Source organism: Phaethon aethereus, assembly GCF_964289735.1.
Source record: "Phaethon aethereus genome assembly, chromosome: 5".
Classification (NCBI taxonomy): Eukaryota; Metazoa; Chordata; class Aves; order Phaethontiformes; family Phaethontidae; genus Phaethon; species Phaethon aethereus.
In genome coordinates this window covers 46,610,045-46,629,893 of record NC_138579.1, presented here as the reverse complement: position 1 = coordinate 46,629,893, position 19,849 = coordinate 46,610,045, and the positions used below count along the sequence as shown (strand labels likewise).

The following is a 19,849-nucleotide window of genomic DNA, read 5'->3' as shown; positions in this document are numbered from 1 at the left end:
CCCAGTGAAGTAGTGTTTGGACTCTGATGTCTTTAAGCAGTGTGCAGCTCTGTGTTTTATTTAAGAGTGTTGTGTGAGCTGTTAAATCTGAGAGGCCCAGTGGCAATGTGGACATGGACACTCGTTCCTGGGAGCAAGTTTTACTTGTAAGCATTCATAGATTCATAGAGTTTGAGGCAGAAGGGACAGAAAGATCACATGGCTTGACCTGTAAGACACGAATTACCACATCACCTTTCTTTTCAATTCAGTGACTTCTACCTAACTTGAGCACATCTTCTATAGTAATACCCACTCTTGTTCAAAGACAAGATGTACAGAATCAGCTGCTGTCCTTGTTAGCTTCCTCCAGAGGCTAACCACTGTTACTATTAAAAATGTCTGTCGTATTTATACTTTGAATTTGCCTGGCTTCAGATTCCAGTCATTGTTTTTTGTTATGTCTTTCTCTAGTTGGTTGAAAATATGTGGCATTTTTCTTCCTGTGTAAATACTTGTACATGTTAATCAAATCCACTTTTTGTTCCTTCTGTTAATAAGCTAGACAGATTGATCTCCAAGTTCCACCATAAGGCATTTTCTCCTGCCCTTAAATAACTTATGTGGTTCTTTCCTGCACCGTTTCTAGTGCTTTAATGTGCTTTGAAAAATACACCAGAATTAAACAGTATTTTAGCATCTATCTGACTATGTTTGCATACAGGGAAAATTGCCCTCCACTCTTGTTGCCCCATTTCTTACTACTTATCCATCTACATACACAAGAATTACATTATTTCATTTTGCCCCAGCAGCATGCTGAGACCTAAGGTCCAGTCTGACCCTTTAATCCTTTTCAGCAGCTCCTTTTAGGGAAAAAGTTGCTTTGGTCCTAGTGTTTCACTGTGTGTTGAGTTGTGTCAGTCTGTTTTTTGTTCACATGCACCTAGTTTACTAAGCAGTCCAAACTGCTCTTGTATGACCTTATTGTCCTCACTGTTTTTCATGTCTCCAGGCTTTGTGTCACTTGCAGATTGCACTGGCAATTTATATGTATTTCAGATGACTGATGAAAATTTCAGTGGCCTCGGGCCCAATGTCAGTTCTTACAGACTCGACTTTCCATAGAATCAGAGAATGGCTGAGCTTGGAAGGGATCCCTGGAGATCATCCTGTCCAACCCCCTTGCTCAAGCAGGCTCAGCTAGAGCAGGTTGCACAGGATCATCTCCAGATGGCTTTTCAATATCTCCAAGGATGGAAACTCCACCACCTCCCTGGGCAGCTTGTGCCAGTGCTCAGTCACTCTCACAGTGAAACAGGGAATCTTCCACATGTTCAGAGGGAACCTCCTCTGTTCCAATCTGCGCCCGTCGCATCTGGTCCTGTCACTAGGCATCAGTGAGAAGAGCCTGGCTCCATTATCTGTACATCTTCCCTTCAGGTATTTGTACATATTAATGAGACCCTCTCTGAGCCTTCTCTTCTCTAGGCTAAACAGTCCCAGCTCTTTCCACCTTTCCTCATAGGAGAGGTGCTCCAGTCCCTTCATCATCTTCATGGCTCATGGCTCTTTGCTGGATGCTCTCCAATGTGTCCATATCTCTCTTGTACTGAGGAGCCCAGAACTGGACACAGTACTCCAGGGGTGGCCTCACCAGTGCTGAGCAGGGGGGAAGGATCACCTCCCTTGAGAGGTATCTTTATACACATTTTCATTTGACACAGGGAACAACTTATAAATTCTCTGAGCAGTCACTTTGTAGTTGATTTAAAGTATTTTTGCTTATTTTTCTTACCATATACCATTGTCATTCCCTGCATTTCACCAGTGTAAGAAACTCATGTGTCTGCTGTTCACAAAGTATTTAGACTCATCTTACAATGCTCTCTTTTCCCTTGAATTTTCCTTAAAATATATGTTTATTGTGAAAGAATTGTGAAATTATTGTGAAAGGCAACAAATTACATTTGTACTTGTTTATCTATTTGTTTAGCTATTAATTTAGCTACTTTTTGATGAATTCATGCTTTCGGGATGCATTGTACTGTAATAATAACTACTGTTAAGCTTCATGCTAGGAAATGTACATGGTTAAATATGTGCATTTAGAATTCATGTTTAATATTTGGTCCTTAGTTGTGTGTCTTTTAGCTTGGTGCTCTATACTTATGGCCTGCAGTTATACTTTTGTAGGAGTAGAATAGGATTTGGAAAAAAAAATCCAATGTATACAAAAGCCTGCAGAAACTGTTAATGTGATGCTTAAGGTGCTACATTTTAAACACATAGCAAGAAATGGAAATCTAATGTCATTGTAGAATGAATTGGATCCAGTTTTGTATCTACAGGGGTTTTTTTTGCTAGTTAAAGCATTATTTGACTTGTGAATTTTCATGATTATGTACTCCAGTGCTCTATTCTACTTGTAAGGATGCTGTAGGGTGCAAGTAGGATCCTTTTGCATTTATCTAGCTTAATTTATCACGGTCACGAAGGACTTCGAAGATGAAAGAAATTACACACACAATCTACTCCTTAACTGTCAATAGTGATTAACATTTTAGGTATGTCTAGATTTTTAATTGATAAAAATTAATATTTTTTTTTTCTCAGCACTTGATAGAACTAACATTCTTTTTCAAATTCTTTATGACCCTAAACTTGCAGTCAGTGATTGTATACTGCTTCTTCAAATTCTTTTAAATAGTTGCAGCTGAATAAAATATCTTTTCTTGCTGTGTGTCCTAAACCAATAGATAGTATTGCTAAGTCTTGTTGTGCAATTATTGCAGACTGCTGTTTTGCGTCAGTTATCCCCCATATGTCTGTGAAGTTCTCTGTAGAGAGCAAAAGAGGGAAATGTAGCTTAACTTCTCTTTTGCCTTCATATGCTTACATGTTTGCCTAACTGAAAGTCAGGTGTAAATTGGCCATTAAGAAGATTTTGTTTAGGCTGTGAAAAAAAAAGAGTAAAGAGAAGCTAAGACAGATGTGCAGACTTGTTCAGAAGTATACTATAATATTTCTTTTAATTTTTCTCTCTAGACTCCCTCTGGCCAAAGATTCGTGTTCCCCTGAAAGTTGTTAGGACTGCGGAAAACAAACTTAGTAACCGCTTCTTCCCCTATGATGAGATTGAAACAGAAGCAGTGTTGGCTATTGATGATGATATCATTATGCTAACCTCAGATGAACTCCAGTTCGGCTATGAGGTAAGAGAATTTTTTTTTTCCTGTCTCTTAGGCTGTCCACTTCAACATTGCATGTGTACGTAAAGTGGAGGAATCACTGCACAGTCTGCTGATTCAGACTGTTGTATCTCTCTTTACCATTAACAGTTCAATGCTAACTGAATAGTCATTACTTATGGAAAAAACTGTCCGCTAACAGAAAACTTTTCGGTAATTGGCACAGTAATGCCAAGAGACTCCAAGAAAACGTTGTGTAATTGGTGTAATGGAAGCAGTCTGGAGACTCTGAATTGCATTCTTCCTAATGGTTTCAAACAGTTTTCAGACAAATCAGAAGTGCTATCCGAGTTAATGTGCCTTGATGGACAAGACAAGTTTCAGAGATTAAGTGCTGGGAACAGAGGAGGCCTCTTGAGGACATGCCAAAGTAAGGTGGAGTGCAATGAAATGAGGAACTGAAGAATGTCAAGGAGGGGATGCATATATCGTATGCTTGAAATGGCAAAGCTTCAACAGCTGCTGTTTTAATGAGGGTATCAACAAAAAGAAAGTTTGTCCAAATCAGTTACCCAGGGCAGTACAAGGAGGTGAAAGTCTTCAAAGACATTTGAGTTGTTTGTTAAAAAGTTCACTTACAGCAACACTGTCATCTTCCTTCCAGAAGTTTGGTTTCAATGAGTTAATTTTTGTTTTCCATTTGTATTTGAGTATATGACGCAGTCCATCATTTGACGTTACTATTATATGTGTCTATTTAAGACAAACATGCTGTATTTGTAAATAAATCAGAAACATTAGAAAATGTAATATCATATTTTAAGAAAGGTTTGAATCATTTAGTCACACCTGTACCTGCAATATCAAGAGCAAAACAACACCAGGCTTCATACATGAGAGCTAGAACACAAATCTATTACTTAAATTGAGAGAAATGATGAAAACCACTTTTCTGAAGGGTAGAAAACAAACGAAATGTGATAGTTGTCTCATTTCTAACAATCTTGAGAGTAGCTGTTAACAAAAGATGCTATTTTTTGAGATGTTGGAAGTATTTCTTTATCGTAAATACGTGTATGGTAAAATACGGCTCTTTCTCCCTCTCAAGTGAAAGAGACTGTTAGCAAGTAAAGAGCTTTTGGACTCAAGAAATGACTTGTGGTGATGTAGGTATGCTGATGTAATAACAAAGATGTTAAGTAGTGGAGACAGAGGTTTAATCTATCATGTATGTCTCCAGAAAGGAAATACTTCCCTTGCCAGGTTAAGTGTAACGGGCTAGTACATGAAGTGTGAGAGATGGAATGAAGAGAAGACAACTGAAGGAAGGGGGTTTTTGGCCACATATGCCTTCTCTATACTGTGTTGTCTACACGGAATGTTTTAAACACCACACTGCAATGGCAGGGCAATCAAGTGTTGGCAGTTCTGCAAGCTGACTTACTTTTGCCTCTGTTGGTGCTATAACTACTAGTTCTGAGGGTGAACTGATGGGATGAAAGATAGCAAATCCATAACATGCATAGTGTGTAAATCCTGGCTCCGTTTGCAGTTTGATTTTCATTTTTATTGAGCTGTCTCAAAGTAAATAAAAATAAGTTATATAAAAACCTAAGTGACCTTGTAAGTAGTTCCAAGTGAGTCTCTGCTACTCACAAAGTAGGCAAAGCAGGCCTGGAGGGCTTTAAAGCAGAGATTCAAACTGAGTTTCAGCTGTGTCAGCCAGAAGTTTTGAGAAGCAAAACTGTGGCATTCGGGTGTCTGAAGCATTAATTTAAACATCCTCAGTGGAGAATATCTGTAACTTCACCACTTAGGCAGGAAAGGGTTATCCTCATGAAAAAAAAGATGAGGCAAAGAAAAGTTGATGTGAATTCCTCTATAGTCAGTGTGTTTAGGTGACAGTTGGGACTTACAACTCTTCATCCCCAGGTCTAGCTCTTGGACTGTGCTGGCTAATTTATTGGCCTTCTGTGGACCATAGGCATTGGTTGAAGGGACTATCTGAGTAACAGTCCTAATATTCAGTGTGTGAATGTAACTGGACACGAGATTGTTTAGTGTGGCAGACTAAAAACTATTGCTTTTGCAGTTTTTTGCATTTTATTATAAATACTATTACTTTTTTATTCTGGGAATTCAACTTACTACACAGCCACATTGATGGAAAATTAAAATGCCTTATTGAGCAGTTAGCTGAGACAAACCGGTGGGTAGTTTGAATCCTTCTATTCTGAGATCGCTTCTCCCCCTTGCCCCCCGTAAAAGAAATGCATAGAAGTGTCTTTGAATACAGAAGCACAGTGGATTATTTTATAAATGCACAATTTTCCTCGTATAGAGGGTAGGTGATGTAGTTCCTACTCTCTGGCACAGAAATCAGGGGCTGAAGATTGATCTTTCCTTTCCCTGAGTGTCTGTGACTTGCTTGACAGGCCTGAGCTGGCTCCCAGATGTTTAAATTGTCCTCAGCCTGTGATAATTTATTTATCTGTTTATGTGTGTTACCAGAAAAGTATCTCTCAAGCTCTTGACTCATTTGCAGGGGGATCCAGAGGGAACAGTAGCAGCATATAATGTTACTAGAAAGTTTTCTTTTAAAAGTATGTCTGCTTCTGCTTTGGTCATAAGAAGGGCTGGAAACGTGACATTTGGTAATTTTCTTTTCTCCTCCTGACATCCTTGAGACTTTACATTTGAACATGTGGCAAAACCCCCTCTGTCACAGACTTGTCTGAATGTATAGAGCAAGCCTAAAAAAAAACCAGAAAACTTTGATCTCTGTACACTTTCAGCCATAAAAAATTATAGTAACACTCAAAGTGTCGGGCATTTTTTACTTGTTAAAAGTGAACTATTATGGTACAGTGATTTATGACATTGCATAAATCTATTGGAGCAAGCAGAAAAATAGTCCCTATGTGCTGCTGTATTAAGGTAGCAGAAGAATACTTCTGACATTCTGACTTTGAAAAAAGTATTTCTGTTAAGTTGCATGATGAAATCACATGGGTGACTCGGGGCACTGGACAAAAAACTGTTAGGGATAGACAACTTTCTTCCCCACTTACCAATCTTTGTTGTTCACAAAGGGAGTATCAGAGACACCCAAGAAAAGGAGCAAGTATTTAGATTATCAAAATCTTAAAAAATTAAAGCAGAACCATTGGCTGCTCCTGAAGTGCTTGGTGTTTGAATGTGGGACTGAAAGCACGCCTTGTAGTGTTCCCACCTCTGTGTCTCAGCTGGCCTCAGGACAGATGGCTTAGAATTTCTATCATCTGGAAAAGTGGGCTTAACAGTTTCCAAGTATGAAATTCATGAAGATTTCTTATTAGGTACTTACACAGCACTTTATCCTTACAAAGTATTTTTATTACAGTAATAATAGGAATAATCTAAATTTGGATTATTGCTCTGAGTGCATGCTCTTTTTGTTAATAGAAAATATTTTTTGGTGCATTGCTAAGTTTGTGTTTTTGCTGTTGGAAGCTTTTTGCCTACTGCTAGTAAACGATCTTACTCTGTGTCAGAGCTGTGTTTCAGTGCTTCACATCTCTGGAATTCTTTAAAAAAAATCAACTCTCTGATGAATTGCATGTTTTACTAGGCTAAAATCACCATAAAGCCTTTGAAAGCCCTCTTTAGAAGAATTCTTCCATACCCATTTTGACTGTTAAAAATGTATTTTTCAGCATTCTGTTCTAGAAGGAATAATGTAACTCTGTTTACCAGAAGACTTCTCCATGGGTAACAGCTGGCCACATTCAAAGCTCTTCTTCAAATTGAAGTTATTTTACAAATTGTGTGCATGTGAAGCATCGCTTATCTTTTAATGGGCTTTCTGTTTACATTTTGCTTTGTTTTTTAATAATAGCACACACCATCTCTTTAAGGGCCAGGGGAGAATTAAAAGTGGATGGACCTCTGGGAGGAGAGCAGGAATACTGATTGATTGGGTTTTCTTTCATTCGCAGAGGATAGTCAGTGTTTCATTCTTACAGTGTTGCCATGGTAGCTTTGGAAATGCTGATTATTTTTCTGTTTATTAAATTTAAAAATTTTCTAGTTGTAAGTAGCCAGTTCCTGAAGTTGCATGTGACTTAAATTTATTAGACTACATTAATGCATAAATGTTGGAATATATTCTGGAAAAGGAGGTGCTTCTCTGTCCTCTGGCTACATGGAGAATGAGCTGTGGCAGCTGTTCTGATGGCACAGCAAAACAGCACAGAATATTTGAGGCTAGGAGGCAGGAGAGCTGTGGAGAGGTGAGTCTCTGGAGGGTGTTTTAGCTAGGCTGTTTTTGTCACTTGGGGAACTCGGCTTGGAAACAAAATTACGATCATTTTCTCTTGGTGTCTTTTACAAGATTTTTAGTAAAACTACCACGTCAACTTCTATTTGACTTTTCATCTGGGAGATGCTTTGTCCAAAAATATTTATCCTCAGAGTTGTCTAGCAGAGTCATTGGAATAGTGTTGTCTGCAAAGAAGCGTACCTCCTCTTCACTTGGCAATAAGCTTTTCCTTGAATGTGTCCCTTACCAGTATTAAATCAGGCTATCCTTCTTTAGTCTGAGAAACCTAATAAGATCACTGGCTAAAATGGAATGTATTCCTAACAGACTAATAAATTATAGGCAACCATCAAATAAGAAAATGGACAGTAGTAAAAAATAGAGAGTAGTATAAGAATTGTTACCGCTATTTTTGTTCTGAAAGCTTCCTTATAAGTAGTAGCTGTATATATACATTTTGGCACAAAACATATGTATGGATTTGGGCAATGAGCTGGATGCAGCTATTTGGAGCCTTTCCAGTAATTACCATTGAATGAGCTAGTAATGAACATTATGAAAAAGCCAAGATTTTCCACTGACTTTGATGGCAATACTTTTAAAAGGAATCTTTGTTTAAAGCAACCAAGTTGTTTTTTAGATGCATCAAACTGACAATTTTCAGGGGCCAGAGTCATGGCAGGGTTGAGCTTTACAGTGATACAAATAAATCTGTATGGGTAACACGCGTTATAGTTAGTTTTTATTTTATGTCATTTGGACTCTGGAAGATGACACCAAGGGCAAAAACTAGAAGACATATGAATCTACGGTTCTGTGTTGTGAAGGCACTGAAGTCCCTTGGGAAGCAGTAGCTGAATTTAATCTTTCCTTCAGCTGCCTTTAATGCACATGCCATTCTCTGTACAAGAATTCTTAGCCCAATACAGTGCAGATCTGTAGTGTTCTGTCAAATCCTTTGTTGAGCCTCAGTAGCTTATGTGGTAGTGCCTTCCAACAGCTAGGAGATGGACATTTTAATAGTCAGGTTTTAAAAAAATATTAAATCGTCAATTAAATAATCAATTTTTTGAGTCCTGGAGAGCGAGGAATAAAGTTTTGGAAGAAGGAGTGGTAATACCTTTGGCCATTCTTTATTAACGTTTTTGACTTCATGTCAAAATAGGTATCTCAAGCCTTCACTGGCTTGCCTGCCAAAAACCTGTACTTTTTTAATTACCTGATGGCACCAACTTGTAACAACATCCTATGAATTCTCTTCCTTGAGTTCCAAGTCATCCCTGTTTTCAAGAGCCCTCTGTTAGAGCATTGTCCTGTCCAAATACTATCCCAGCACTTGTGCCCTAGAACTGTCTAGAAAGATTGATTTTTGGATAAAGTACAAGTCGGGGAGTCAGAAGATCTGGTTCCCATTCTTGTTTCCTGTATGATTTTTGGCAGGTTTCCTCATCTGTACGTTTGAAATAATAACTGCTCTCATCATGGGATTCTGAAGCTATATTAACTGACAGCAATAAAATGTGTTGAGATGTATAGATGAAAAGGTATATAGTAATGCAGAATCACAGAAATGTGGATACAGAAGCAGTGACTTAAAGCTGATTATTTTATCATATTTGTTTTGACAAAATACTTGCATGGACTCCTTATAGTCCAGGCCTCCCAACTGAAACATACTGGCACGTAGAAAGTGCCCAAAGTGAACTGCTGACGAGGTGAGGTTTGCAGGATGGTGGAATTCCAGATAATACTTTCTTTACTGGACATTCAGCTGTAGGATTCCCTTCCCTTTTGTGCACAGAAAAGAGGTTTGCTAGTGAAGTGAGCATTGGGGATTCATGAGATATGGTGGTGGTGGTGGTGGTGGTGATCTTGCATACACAGTGAAATTTGGGAGGCGGGGGAGGTATTTATATACTACCAGCCTGAAACAGAAACTCTTATGACCTAACACTGTGCATCAGAGAGTCAAGATTCATATTCTTTCAACTAACCTAGCAGTTATTTGGATTAAATAACAGATTTTGAGTCATTTGCAAATAATGCAGATAAATACTGACTTTATTATTGATCAGCAAAAACACAAACTGTGTATTTAGCAAGCAAATAGCGTTCGGACCCTTCTAAATAATTATAATCCTTTCTTCCTTTTTTCCTAATGCAAAAGTTGTCCATTATTTAATGTGGCCAGCAGCGTGGAGAACTGGGGTTGCGTTAATGATGCCCTTCTCCGTGTTCTTGTCTACTGTGTTTGATCCTGTAGTCAGCTACAAAATAATGTATGGAGTGACAAGGATGGTATCTTGATTATATCCAGCTGTCTGGAACAAGTCAAGGGCAAAGAGGCCTTCCATGTAGCAGTAGATCCATCCAAGCACCCACTAAAGAATACCAGAAATATTAGAATATAAGCCTGTTTTAAGCCTGTTCCTATCCAAGGAAGCAGGTTGGTTAGATCCAAAGCCAGCTGTGAAAGTAGTTAGGTTGTAGCCATATCTACCAAAGTGAACATCAGAAGTTCCATTTTAATCATGCTTGGTTTTAGTTAGTGTTAAAATCTTTTTGAATAGTGGGTTGTATTTCTCTACAACAAGGAAGTTAGCACTGCTTTAGTGGCCTTTTGCTCTGGGACCACAGCTTCCCTGACTTGTAGGGTCCTCCCAAAGCAAGCTTAGGCTTTCTCGTACTTCTTCCAGGCAGCTTCCTAATCCAAGAACTGGGACTTAAAAGAATTGAAGTGGTCTTTGCACCACTGGAACTCTACCCTCCCAAAGCAGATGTGTTGCATCCGCATATTTACGTTTGCTTGCTGTGCAGGCCTGGTTAGCAGTGTGTCACATCTCCTTTCTCTTCAGGTTTGGCGTGAGTTCCCTGACAGGTTGGTTGGATATCCAGGCCGCCTGCATCTTTGGGACCATGAGATGAACAAATGGAAATATGAATCAGAATGGACCAATGAAGTCTCAATGGTGCTCACTGGGGCAGCGTTTTATCACAAGGTAATATTTGACTTGTAATATACTGGTAATGTACAACATGAACCTTTTTTGAAGAGGTGTATGTGTTTCTGTCACTGTTCTGTGAGTGTTTTGTTGGTGCCACGATTGTGTTTTCTACAACAGAGCACCAATTGCAAACTTTCCCTAAGCCTCTTTCAGTTGCTGTCTCTGCCTGTAAAATAAAACCATTACCTCCATGAACTTGACAGAACTCTTGCCGGTTTGCATGACCTGTAACTACATAGCAAATTTTGCAGTGAACGTAGCTTTGCAGCTAGCAGCTTAAGAATAGAAAACCAATTGTAAAGAAATTTGTGTGCTGGTCAGGAAAGGAGTAATTATGCAAGTAAGCACCCAAAAAAGATTTTCTATCTGCTAACGTAGTAGTTGGTTGAGGGCAGTATCCCAGTTTGCCCATAATCCATCTTTAGCTGCCTGCTGTTCAGTGACTGAAATATTTAGAGTTTTAGAGCTACTGCAGCTGTACTTAAAATTATCTTCTCTCTCTCTCCCCTTCTCCCTCTATCCTGCAGTATTTCAACTATCTTTACACCTACAAAATGCCTGGAGACATCAAGAATTGGGTGGATGCTCATATGAATTGTGAAGATATTGCCATGAATTTTCTAGTGGCAAATGTCACTGGCAAATCAGTCATTAAGGTGGGACTTTTCTGCAGTTTAGTTTTACAAAATTAAAAAACATCCTGTACATACTCATATAAATTTATTTATTAGGCTTTAATTTATTACTTAATCTTCCTTTTTCTCTCATTTACTCCTGGTATGGTGTCTTGTTCTCCTTCCATGATAGAAAAGCCCTTTTAGTAAAACTTTTTTGCTAACTGGGAACAGAGAATTGTTTTTTAACAGCTTTTTCTGGTGGTTATTTTAGCCACCTAGATGAGGTATGAAAAAGGTAATTTAAATGATAGCTATATATATATGTGTGGATATATACACACCCCACATACATATATTTTAACTATTTGAGATCACTAGAGGAAAGAAATTGCCAACTGTCCACAGCTCGCTCTGTCATGGCCTGGCAACAGCTGATTTATAGGAATGTTAATTGCAAGAATGTTAATTGCAAGATCAGCTTTAAATGAACTTTTTATCCCTGAATTAATTTCCTGACATGTTTCGACACGTTTTCAGGTCTGGACATTCACTCTGTACATTCATTTCAAAGTGTGTCAACTTGGAATGAGATTTAGAGGCCACCAGGCGTTACTTCAATTAGCAGGGTCCATTTTCCCATCTGTCCATCATCATTTACTGGGACTGGTGGCTGCATTTCCTAGAAAAGTCTTTAGAAGATAAAAGTGTGTGTTTTTGCTGAAAAAGTTTTTGAGCTGTATGAGGGCACAGCAGAGTAATTTGGCACCTCTGTGCGATTTGGAGAGCCTTGCAGAGTTTGCCAGTCAGCTATTAACTGGAGTGAGCAAAAGAGCGTCTGTTGGATTAACGTTACGGTGAAGTATGGGAAGCTATATTTCATCGCTGTTATGGCTGCAAGAACAAATGGTGTTTATACAGGGACCTTGGCAGTGAGAAAACAGTCATTAAACAGGAATTAAGGAGCTTGTCATCGCCATTTCTTTTCAGTTACAGAAGGAAAAACCCCTCCAAGCCGTTTTTATTGGGCCCCTGTGAATTTTGCAGTCAGCCAGGCCAGATGGAGCTGAATGGAGGAATGGATTGGCTTTTTTGTTGTTGTTGTTGCCCCCCCCCTCTTTTAGAGACAGCTCAGCTTACACTGCAGGCATGTTCAGAGGTATTGCACTGCTCTCTGTGCAAGGAGATTAATGTCCCTTCTGTTGATGATATCTGGCATGCCTTTCTGCAGGTGACCCCACGAAAGAAGTTCAAATGTCCAGAATGCACAGCAATTGATGGGTTATCGCTGGACCAGACGCACATGGTGGAAAGGTGAGCGACCACCCTTTATTCCTCTGATTGCCTTGTTCTGATCCTTAGAATCTTATCCTGTGTCTCATTAAATTAAGATCAAAAATGCTAACTGATTGTATTTCTGTAAATTACTAATTCTGAAAGAATGTTGCATGGATTTGATCAGCATAAGCCATTCCTACAATGGATGATGTGACACTGAAAAGTGGACTACTACACACAAGGACTCTAGAAGAGCACAATTTTTAGCAGCTTTGCTGTAAAGCGTATAGGACACATATGAAATTCGGGTTGTTGGAAGTACTTTCAGTAATATGACATTTCTCTTTTGCCATGGAACATCAACTGTAATGAGTACGAGAATTTTTTTTTTTAAACCAGACAGTTGCTAGCTTACCAAAGAGTAACAAGGATATAAATTACTAACAATGTTATTTGAATTGATGTTTGTGCATTCTTTCCTACAAAGATCGTGAGCACGTTGCTTCCACTAATGAAGAGCATTTGCCTGCACAATTGCATGTTATATTTTTGTGGGAAATTAATTTTGAAATTAAGTGTGTATTTGGAACGGCAGCAAATGTTTAGTTTGAAATACTGAAAGTTAGTAAGTATAAGAGTTGCAATTCCCTGCTTTACAGTAAAATGGCTTCCCAACCTTGACCAGGACACTAAACTTCCCTCTGCCTTGGCTTCTGAATGTGTAAAATAAGGGAAAGTCTTTTCACTTTTACAAAGCTGTTCAACACCCATGTTTGAAAAGGGCTCTCTGACAGTAAGCGTACATACTAGTTACTTCGTGGAATTAACCTGAGATCTAGGACTGACAAAGGCATATCACCTAACGCTTCTTGGGCTGTTGTATCTCTCCTGCAAACTTTGGGAAAAACAATTTGCAGCCGTAGAATTGGTGGGGTAGGTAAGCAGGGGTAGCCATAGTGCTGGAAGACACCACCAGAAGAGGTGACAAAATTTTTAAAAATCTGACCTCCATTTAAAATAGACCATTTCAGATTTGAACTGAGAGACATAACATGGTTATCTTACCAGTTACCATGGTTATGATCTTAACAATGAGCTTTTTTCTGTCCTCCTCTGCAGTACTCAGCAAATTTAAAGTGTTGTATCCGTTTACTGGCCTTTAGCAATGTAAATGATATTTATGTATTGTAATATATGCAGTGAACTAATGCACAACTGGTTAGTAGGTTGGGGGCTTATTTACAAGAAGACTGCATACTTGTGTCTGTCTGATGTGTAAATACGCATTACACAGCACACATGAACACATATGTAGTTTGGCTGATTCATTATTAACCAAGCATCGTGCCAGGCATTGAAGAGCATAACCGCCAAGGTTAGTGACAAAGTGTTTAGACTCAATATATAATAAGGATGGATTAAAAAAAGGAGTATGCAGGTCAGAAGTAAAACGTACCCCATGAAGATGTTAAAAATAACTCTGCAGAAAACTTCTTAAGGAAGAGTCTGGAAGCTTTATAGATTATAAATGTTAGCTGAAGGGGGAGCACAAGAGGTTGTCCTGTGTCTAGCAATTCTGCACTGGCTTACAGGGTGGAGTACCTGAAACCAGTTGAGCTTCACTGTGATGGTACTAGTAGCATTACAACAGCACATAGGAATTTTGGTCATGAACTAGGTTCTCATTAAGGTGAACACTATAAAAACAGAAGATGAAAAAGTGCTTTTTGCTCCGAAGTGCATTATGATGCAGAGTAAAGGTCATGTTTCCATGTCTATGGTAATTCTTGTATCCTGAGAGTAAAGTATCATTGACAGTTTATTGAGAACATGTTTAAACTGTTGCTCTGCTTCTCTGTAGTTTCCAAGAGTGGAGATAGCTGGGTTGTGGGAAATGTTAGATGTACTACAAATCCATATACTTTTATTTGCCCAGCCAAAGGAGTACATGCTGGGATAGAGTCTGAGTGCAGGAGAAAATCTGGGGGGGATATATAGTTTGGGTATATTCAGGCTTCATTTTGAAGATCATTAATATTGTACTGAAACTGCATGCTATACCTAATACCTTCTTGCCCTATGTTGTTATCTACCTTCAATATAAGGAAGTTATTTGAAAATCTGAAAGGGTTTCTCTTTTTGAATCTTCTAAGCTAGCTATTCATTTTAAATGGATAATAAATGATAGCAACTGCTAGAGCAAATTTTCCTAACTTAGCAGTGAGTAAAGCTCTTATAGCTCTTGTGTATACACACACACACACACACATATATATATAAAATATATGTATGTATGTATGTGTGTATATATATGTATACACACACTAGCTATTTTCAGGATCAGGAGAGAATCTGAATAGAAAAAGTTCATGCATCAGGGAATCCTTGCCATATTATAAAAGAATGACTTTGTACAGATAGGGTACCAAGAACAATACCTAGGGTATCAGGCAAAGAGCCTTTATCAGCTTCATTTCCAGCTTCCCAAAGTGCCTGACTCCTTGTTTTTTAGCATTCAGAAATAGCAAGCAGGTAGTCAGAGCTAATTACTTGCCCGGATGTCCAGGGATCAACCTACTGTATGTAAAACAAACAGTTTATCAGAGTTGTCATGGGCATGCACAACATTTAGTGTTAGGTTTCTGGTTCAGAAATAGCAGAGAGATGCCCAGCAACTGCCTGATGAGTCTAAAAGGTTTGAGAAGTCAGTGGAGATCTGTCCAGGATAGACATGTAACTAACCAGTTCTGTTGGGCCTTTTGGCACTCTCAGCAGAGACAAAAGGAGGATGGTACAGTTGGGCTCTCTCTCTCTTAATAAGAGATTTTTTTTTTTACCAATACTGAAGGATATTTACAGTGAATCATGGGAAAGCCAACAGTGCTATTCTTCCTGCTGTGTAATTTCTCTGAGATAAAAAAAAGACTTCAGTCCCCAGGGTTATTGAGCTCCATCATTAAAATACATTAACGAAAGAAAGCTTTGAACGAAGAATCCCCTTTTTGCCCTAGGTTAGCCTTTACATCAGGTCACAGAAGAAGCTGTAGGAAGATCTCATAATCCCTATATTTACAGGTGCTGTTTAAGTAGCAACAAGTTTTCTGCCTTTAGCATCTTTGCATCTGGCTCTCAAAAATGGAGAACTCTGTAAAATGTAGCCTAGAGGGCAACTGCCTGTACAGTAAATACAACAAAGGGCTGTTGCTCCTGCAGCAACATTTACAGCAGTGTCTTATTTAGGACACGTTATTATTTGTTAAAGCCAAAATAGGAAGCTGTTCCCTGAAGAGGCAAACTGACCAGGTAACAGTTGGCCAAAGGCTGCAGGTGCAGAGTTACCCTGCCAAAAAATATTTGCGTTATACGGGAGAGGAAACTGATTAAGAGAGACCTTAACAGACATGAAGTTCACTCAGTCTGCCAGGGGCAACAGGGCTTTCAATTTCTGAGTTCACACAGTCTTAATTCCTTGTTGAGCACAACTGCATGTTGTTGGCAGAGCAAGGAAAAAAAAGAATAATTCTTGGAAGCAAACATGCCTCTGTTAGTACGAATTTGCAAAACTATTGACACAGACAAGAAAAACACCTTCCCTCCATGCTAAGATGACATCTTACATTCTCTTGGCTACCTAGCTTTGAATGTTTAATATTCTAGATACCCTTTTGGATTTATATTGTCCAAAAGTGGCAACGGCTTTGGAATTCAAGGGCTTTAGTTTGGTGCGGGAGGTAAAATTTTTTGAAAGAGGCAACTTTCCTTTGAATACATTTTGTGGCTGCTGTGTGACATGGCTTTCATCTAAAAGAGCCTGTTTCTGATCTTTGAATTTTATATTTCCTGAACAACTTTTCTGATTCAGCCAGAGTGACTAGAACATACTGATTTTTTTCCATTTTTCATTTCTTTAACAACGAAATGGTTTCTTGGTGGTTAAAGATACTGTACCGGTATGCTTGAATGGTTTTGCCACCAAAATAAGTTTAGCTGTGGAAGGATTCCATCTTGATATTTTCTCCTAAGACATGATCTTTGATTTGGGCGTATAACCTCTGGAGTCAAGAGGTCAATTTTGTCTCCACTCTCCATTTAGTTTTGTCTTTTCCTCTGAGGGTGCCGCTTAGTTCCAGTTGTGACAATGGCTGATCTGACGTGGACACCTGCCTGCCAGGCAGCAGGCTGAGATAACTAATTCATTTCACACCGGCCACTGAGCAGCTGTTACATTACAATGTCTTTCAGTCATTACTGGCAGAGGCAGGATTTGAACCAGTAGGCTAGAAGTATTCTTGTATTCCAGAAACCAGTGAGGGCCAGCAGCTGTGCAAACTTCTCACATGCATATCTCCCAGTGCATCTAACTTCTTGCCTGTGAAATTTGTGCTTTTCCTGCCACGAGACTTCTCCAATACACACAACTTGGATTACAGTTAGGCACGATTCTCAGAAGTAACAGATGATTTGGAAGTCTGACTTTATCTGAAAATCAGATGTCTTTAAAGTATCTCATGTTGGGCATCTTGTGGAGGCAACAGAAACTGCTCGATGTTCCTGGAGAAAACAGTTCCTTTTCTCCGTGTTACTGTAACCCTTCTGTGCCCAGGGCCCAAAGCTCATCCTTGCAATGGTTCACCTTCTTATTGCAGACCTTGAACAGCTACTTGGGTCTCTTTGCTTCAGTGCTGACTGACGGCTCCTTTGCTGTTTCAGATCTGTACTACGCTGGAGCAAATTGTGCTTGTGCCAAGTCTAGAGGTTGCTTCCCACTGCACACGATTTCCTCTTATGCTCTGAATTCCTTTTAATTTGTTTCATAGTCCAAAGATTTTAATCTGGAGGTAGGAAGAAATACGAGGGGATGAGAAGGTAGCAGAAAGTGAAATATCTGCATTTACCTGTATAAATATTTTATACATGTATCACCCAGACAAAGTAGTTTTCTGACACTTTTCTCAGGCCAGAAAATGGCCTGAAATATGGCCATTATAGCTTGAAACAGCTATGTAGAGATGTAGCATTTTAACGACCTGGGCTTTGTGTTTTCCAGTCATTTAGTCTAGTTAAGGAGGGAGCCATGGGATGGCTCAGAGGCTGAGGAATTAATTTTGAAAACCAGTCTTGCTGTCCCGTCTACTTCAAAAGAGTGTTTGGGGCAGTGTTGAGCAGTCCCCATCACAAAACTGTCACACTCAGTTGGTGTGATTGACCAGGTCTGTTGAGGAAAATTATCCTGGAGCCGTAGTGACCCCCTAACGCTTCGAAGGGGTCGGGAGAGGGTGCAGTGGTTGCAGAGCAAGAGACTTGCTCTGGGACCGCCTGCAGCACATCAGCCTCTGTAGCTGAGTCAAAGTACTCATTTCTTTTTTGTTTTCCGTTTTGAACGGCAAAAGAAATGTGACCTGTTTTCTTGTAGCTGTCTCTGTTAATGTGATGTATTGGGGACTATTGTCACAATTCTTGGTGTCTGAAGTTCTTAAAAGCATTATAAAGTATGCAGCTAATGCTTAGCTGAGTGCTGGCTGTGGTGAGATGAGGCAAGTTTTCCCTGCCTGCTTCCACAGGTACTGTGCCTTTCAGTGAAGGAGTTAAAGGAGCAATATAAGGTTAAACATCTGTTTGCTTGTTTTCTGAAGCACATGGCTGTTCACTTCCACACCATTACTGACACCTGAGATTATTAAAACTGAAAGAGTTATCAATGGTCTGATCTTTTTTGTGCTAATGTGATGCACTACTGCTTAATATCTCTTTATTTAGACAAGAAAAATAAATTATTTGGTTTCATTTTATAGGTTTTCTCAGCTTCACTTTTAAGTTACAGTACAATCAGAACTGCCGATACGCTGAGGCATGTTTATTTTTGTGGGAAAAGATAGAGCTTCTGAAGAAGCCTGAAAAAAACCAGACTTTTTTTTTTTTAAAAAAAAACCCTCCATTTTCACAAAGGCTTGGTTTTTGCAAAACCTTCATTATGAGTCAAATTGACCCAACAGTGGCCCTTTAAGAGACATGTTGGCAGTTAATCTGTTCTGGTTTACAGCATGTACATTGCTTTAAGAATGACTGGAATTCTAGGGGGAGGGAGAAGGGAAGCTTTGACCTCCATGTGCACATGTGCTGCTGCCAGCATCCCCTTGCTCGTCTCTGTGATTAAATGGATAAATCAAAGAACACCAGCTTCTTTTCAGTTCTCTCTGCAGTGAGGCGCTCTCTTTATTTACTAGTAGCCAGAATGGCTGAAGTACTTCCAAGTACAGGAGGGAAGGTTTCTACCAGTTATGTTGGTGTGGGAGCTGGTAGCCAGCCCAGTTGTTGGGGTTCTTAATTACACTGCTTTCCCTTTCACCAGATCTGAATGCATCAATAAGTTTGCGTCTGTCTTTGGGACCATGCCTCTGAAAGTGGTGGAGCACCGTGCTGACCCTGTCCTGTACAAAGATGACTTTCCTGAAAAACTGAAGAGCTTTCCCAACATCGGCAGCTTGTAAAGGCAGCAGTGAGACAACCCTGAGTGGTGAAAACGATGGCCCAAAAGGTGCTATGAGGAATATAAGGCCCTGAAGAAAAAAATTGCTAGAGAGTGGGTTACATCTGAGGGAGATCAGAATTAATGTTGTATTCTGCTATGTTGTCTTCCCTTTACAAAGGTGAAATGGAAAGCTGAACAACTGCTTCTCTGTTGCTCAGAGAATTGAATCTATTCATGGGTCCTCCCAGAAATGTCAAACACACACTTTTCTCCAAAGGAGGCTATGCACCTGGAAGAATAAAACAAAATCTTGCTCTCTGGTCTGACTGGCATGACTGACCTCTTCTATCAAATGTGCTGCAGTTCTCTGGTTTGTAAGCATCCATCCATTCAAAGCAACTGTCTGCAATGTGTAGCTGCTCTCTTTTGGGAGAAGCTTGTTGCCTGTGCAGTTGGTGGGCCTCTGTCTTTTGACTTTAATTGTTGACCTAACTAACCATGTAACAAACTTTTTTTTTCTCTGCCTAGTGAGACAAATGTTTATTTTTTTACATCATCAGCAACAAAAATTTGTGTGTTGTCACATGGTTTAAAGGGCAAAGCATTTTATTTTACTTAAATTATTTTGATGTGAATTGAGACACACAGCAGTGGGGAGGATGGTCTCTTTCAAAGCAGAGACCTGCAGGACAGAACTCCAATTGCTGCACTTCTTCCTGCGTAAATCTCAGGTTTTCTGCTGCATCTGTGCAAGAGACTGTGACTCTGTGTCAAAATTAGTTGTACTGTACAAAAAAAAGATGTACCTTTAAGTCTTACTTTATTTTTGCTTTTCATTATCAAAACAAAGCAGTCAGGTTGGTTTTACATTGTAGCCATACATTGGAACAACAGCTATGAAGTAATGTTTTCACATCTGAATCCTCTTCAACAAGCTATTGTAGTACTGATTTCTAAAACACTTCTTCACAGAAATTCCAGGTTACAGCTTTGATACGCAGAGATACGTGTAT

At 39.3% G+C, this 19,849-nt stretch overlaps 1 protein-coding gene across 1 annotated transcript in view; it reads left to right on the top strand.

Annotated features, from left to right (window-relative positions):
- The window catches only part of EXT2 (exostosin glycosyltransferase 2), a gene marked incomplete at both ends in the record, with an annotated part of 75,004 nt that extends 56,149 nt beyond the window's left edge, over positions 1-18,855 (top strand). Inside the window, 5 exons of the mRNA XM_081999960.1 lie at positions 3,028-3,194; positions 10,326-10,469; positions 11,003-11,131; positions 12,321-12,403; positions 18,717-18,855. Of these exons, the coding sequence (XP_081856086.1) occupies positions 3,028-3,194; positions 10,326-10,469; positions 11,003-11,131; positions 12,321-12,403; positions 18,717-18,855 (662 nt within the window). The remainder of the gene's footprint in view (positions 1-3,027; positions 3,195-10,325; positions 10,470-11,002; positions 11,132-12,320; positions 12,404-18,716) is intronic.
- Positions 18,856-19,849: the final 994 nt, after the last annotated feature.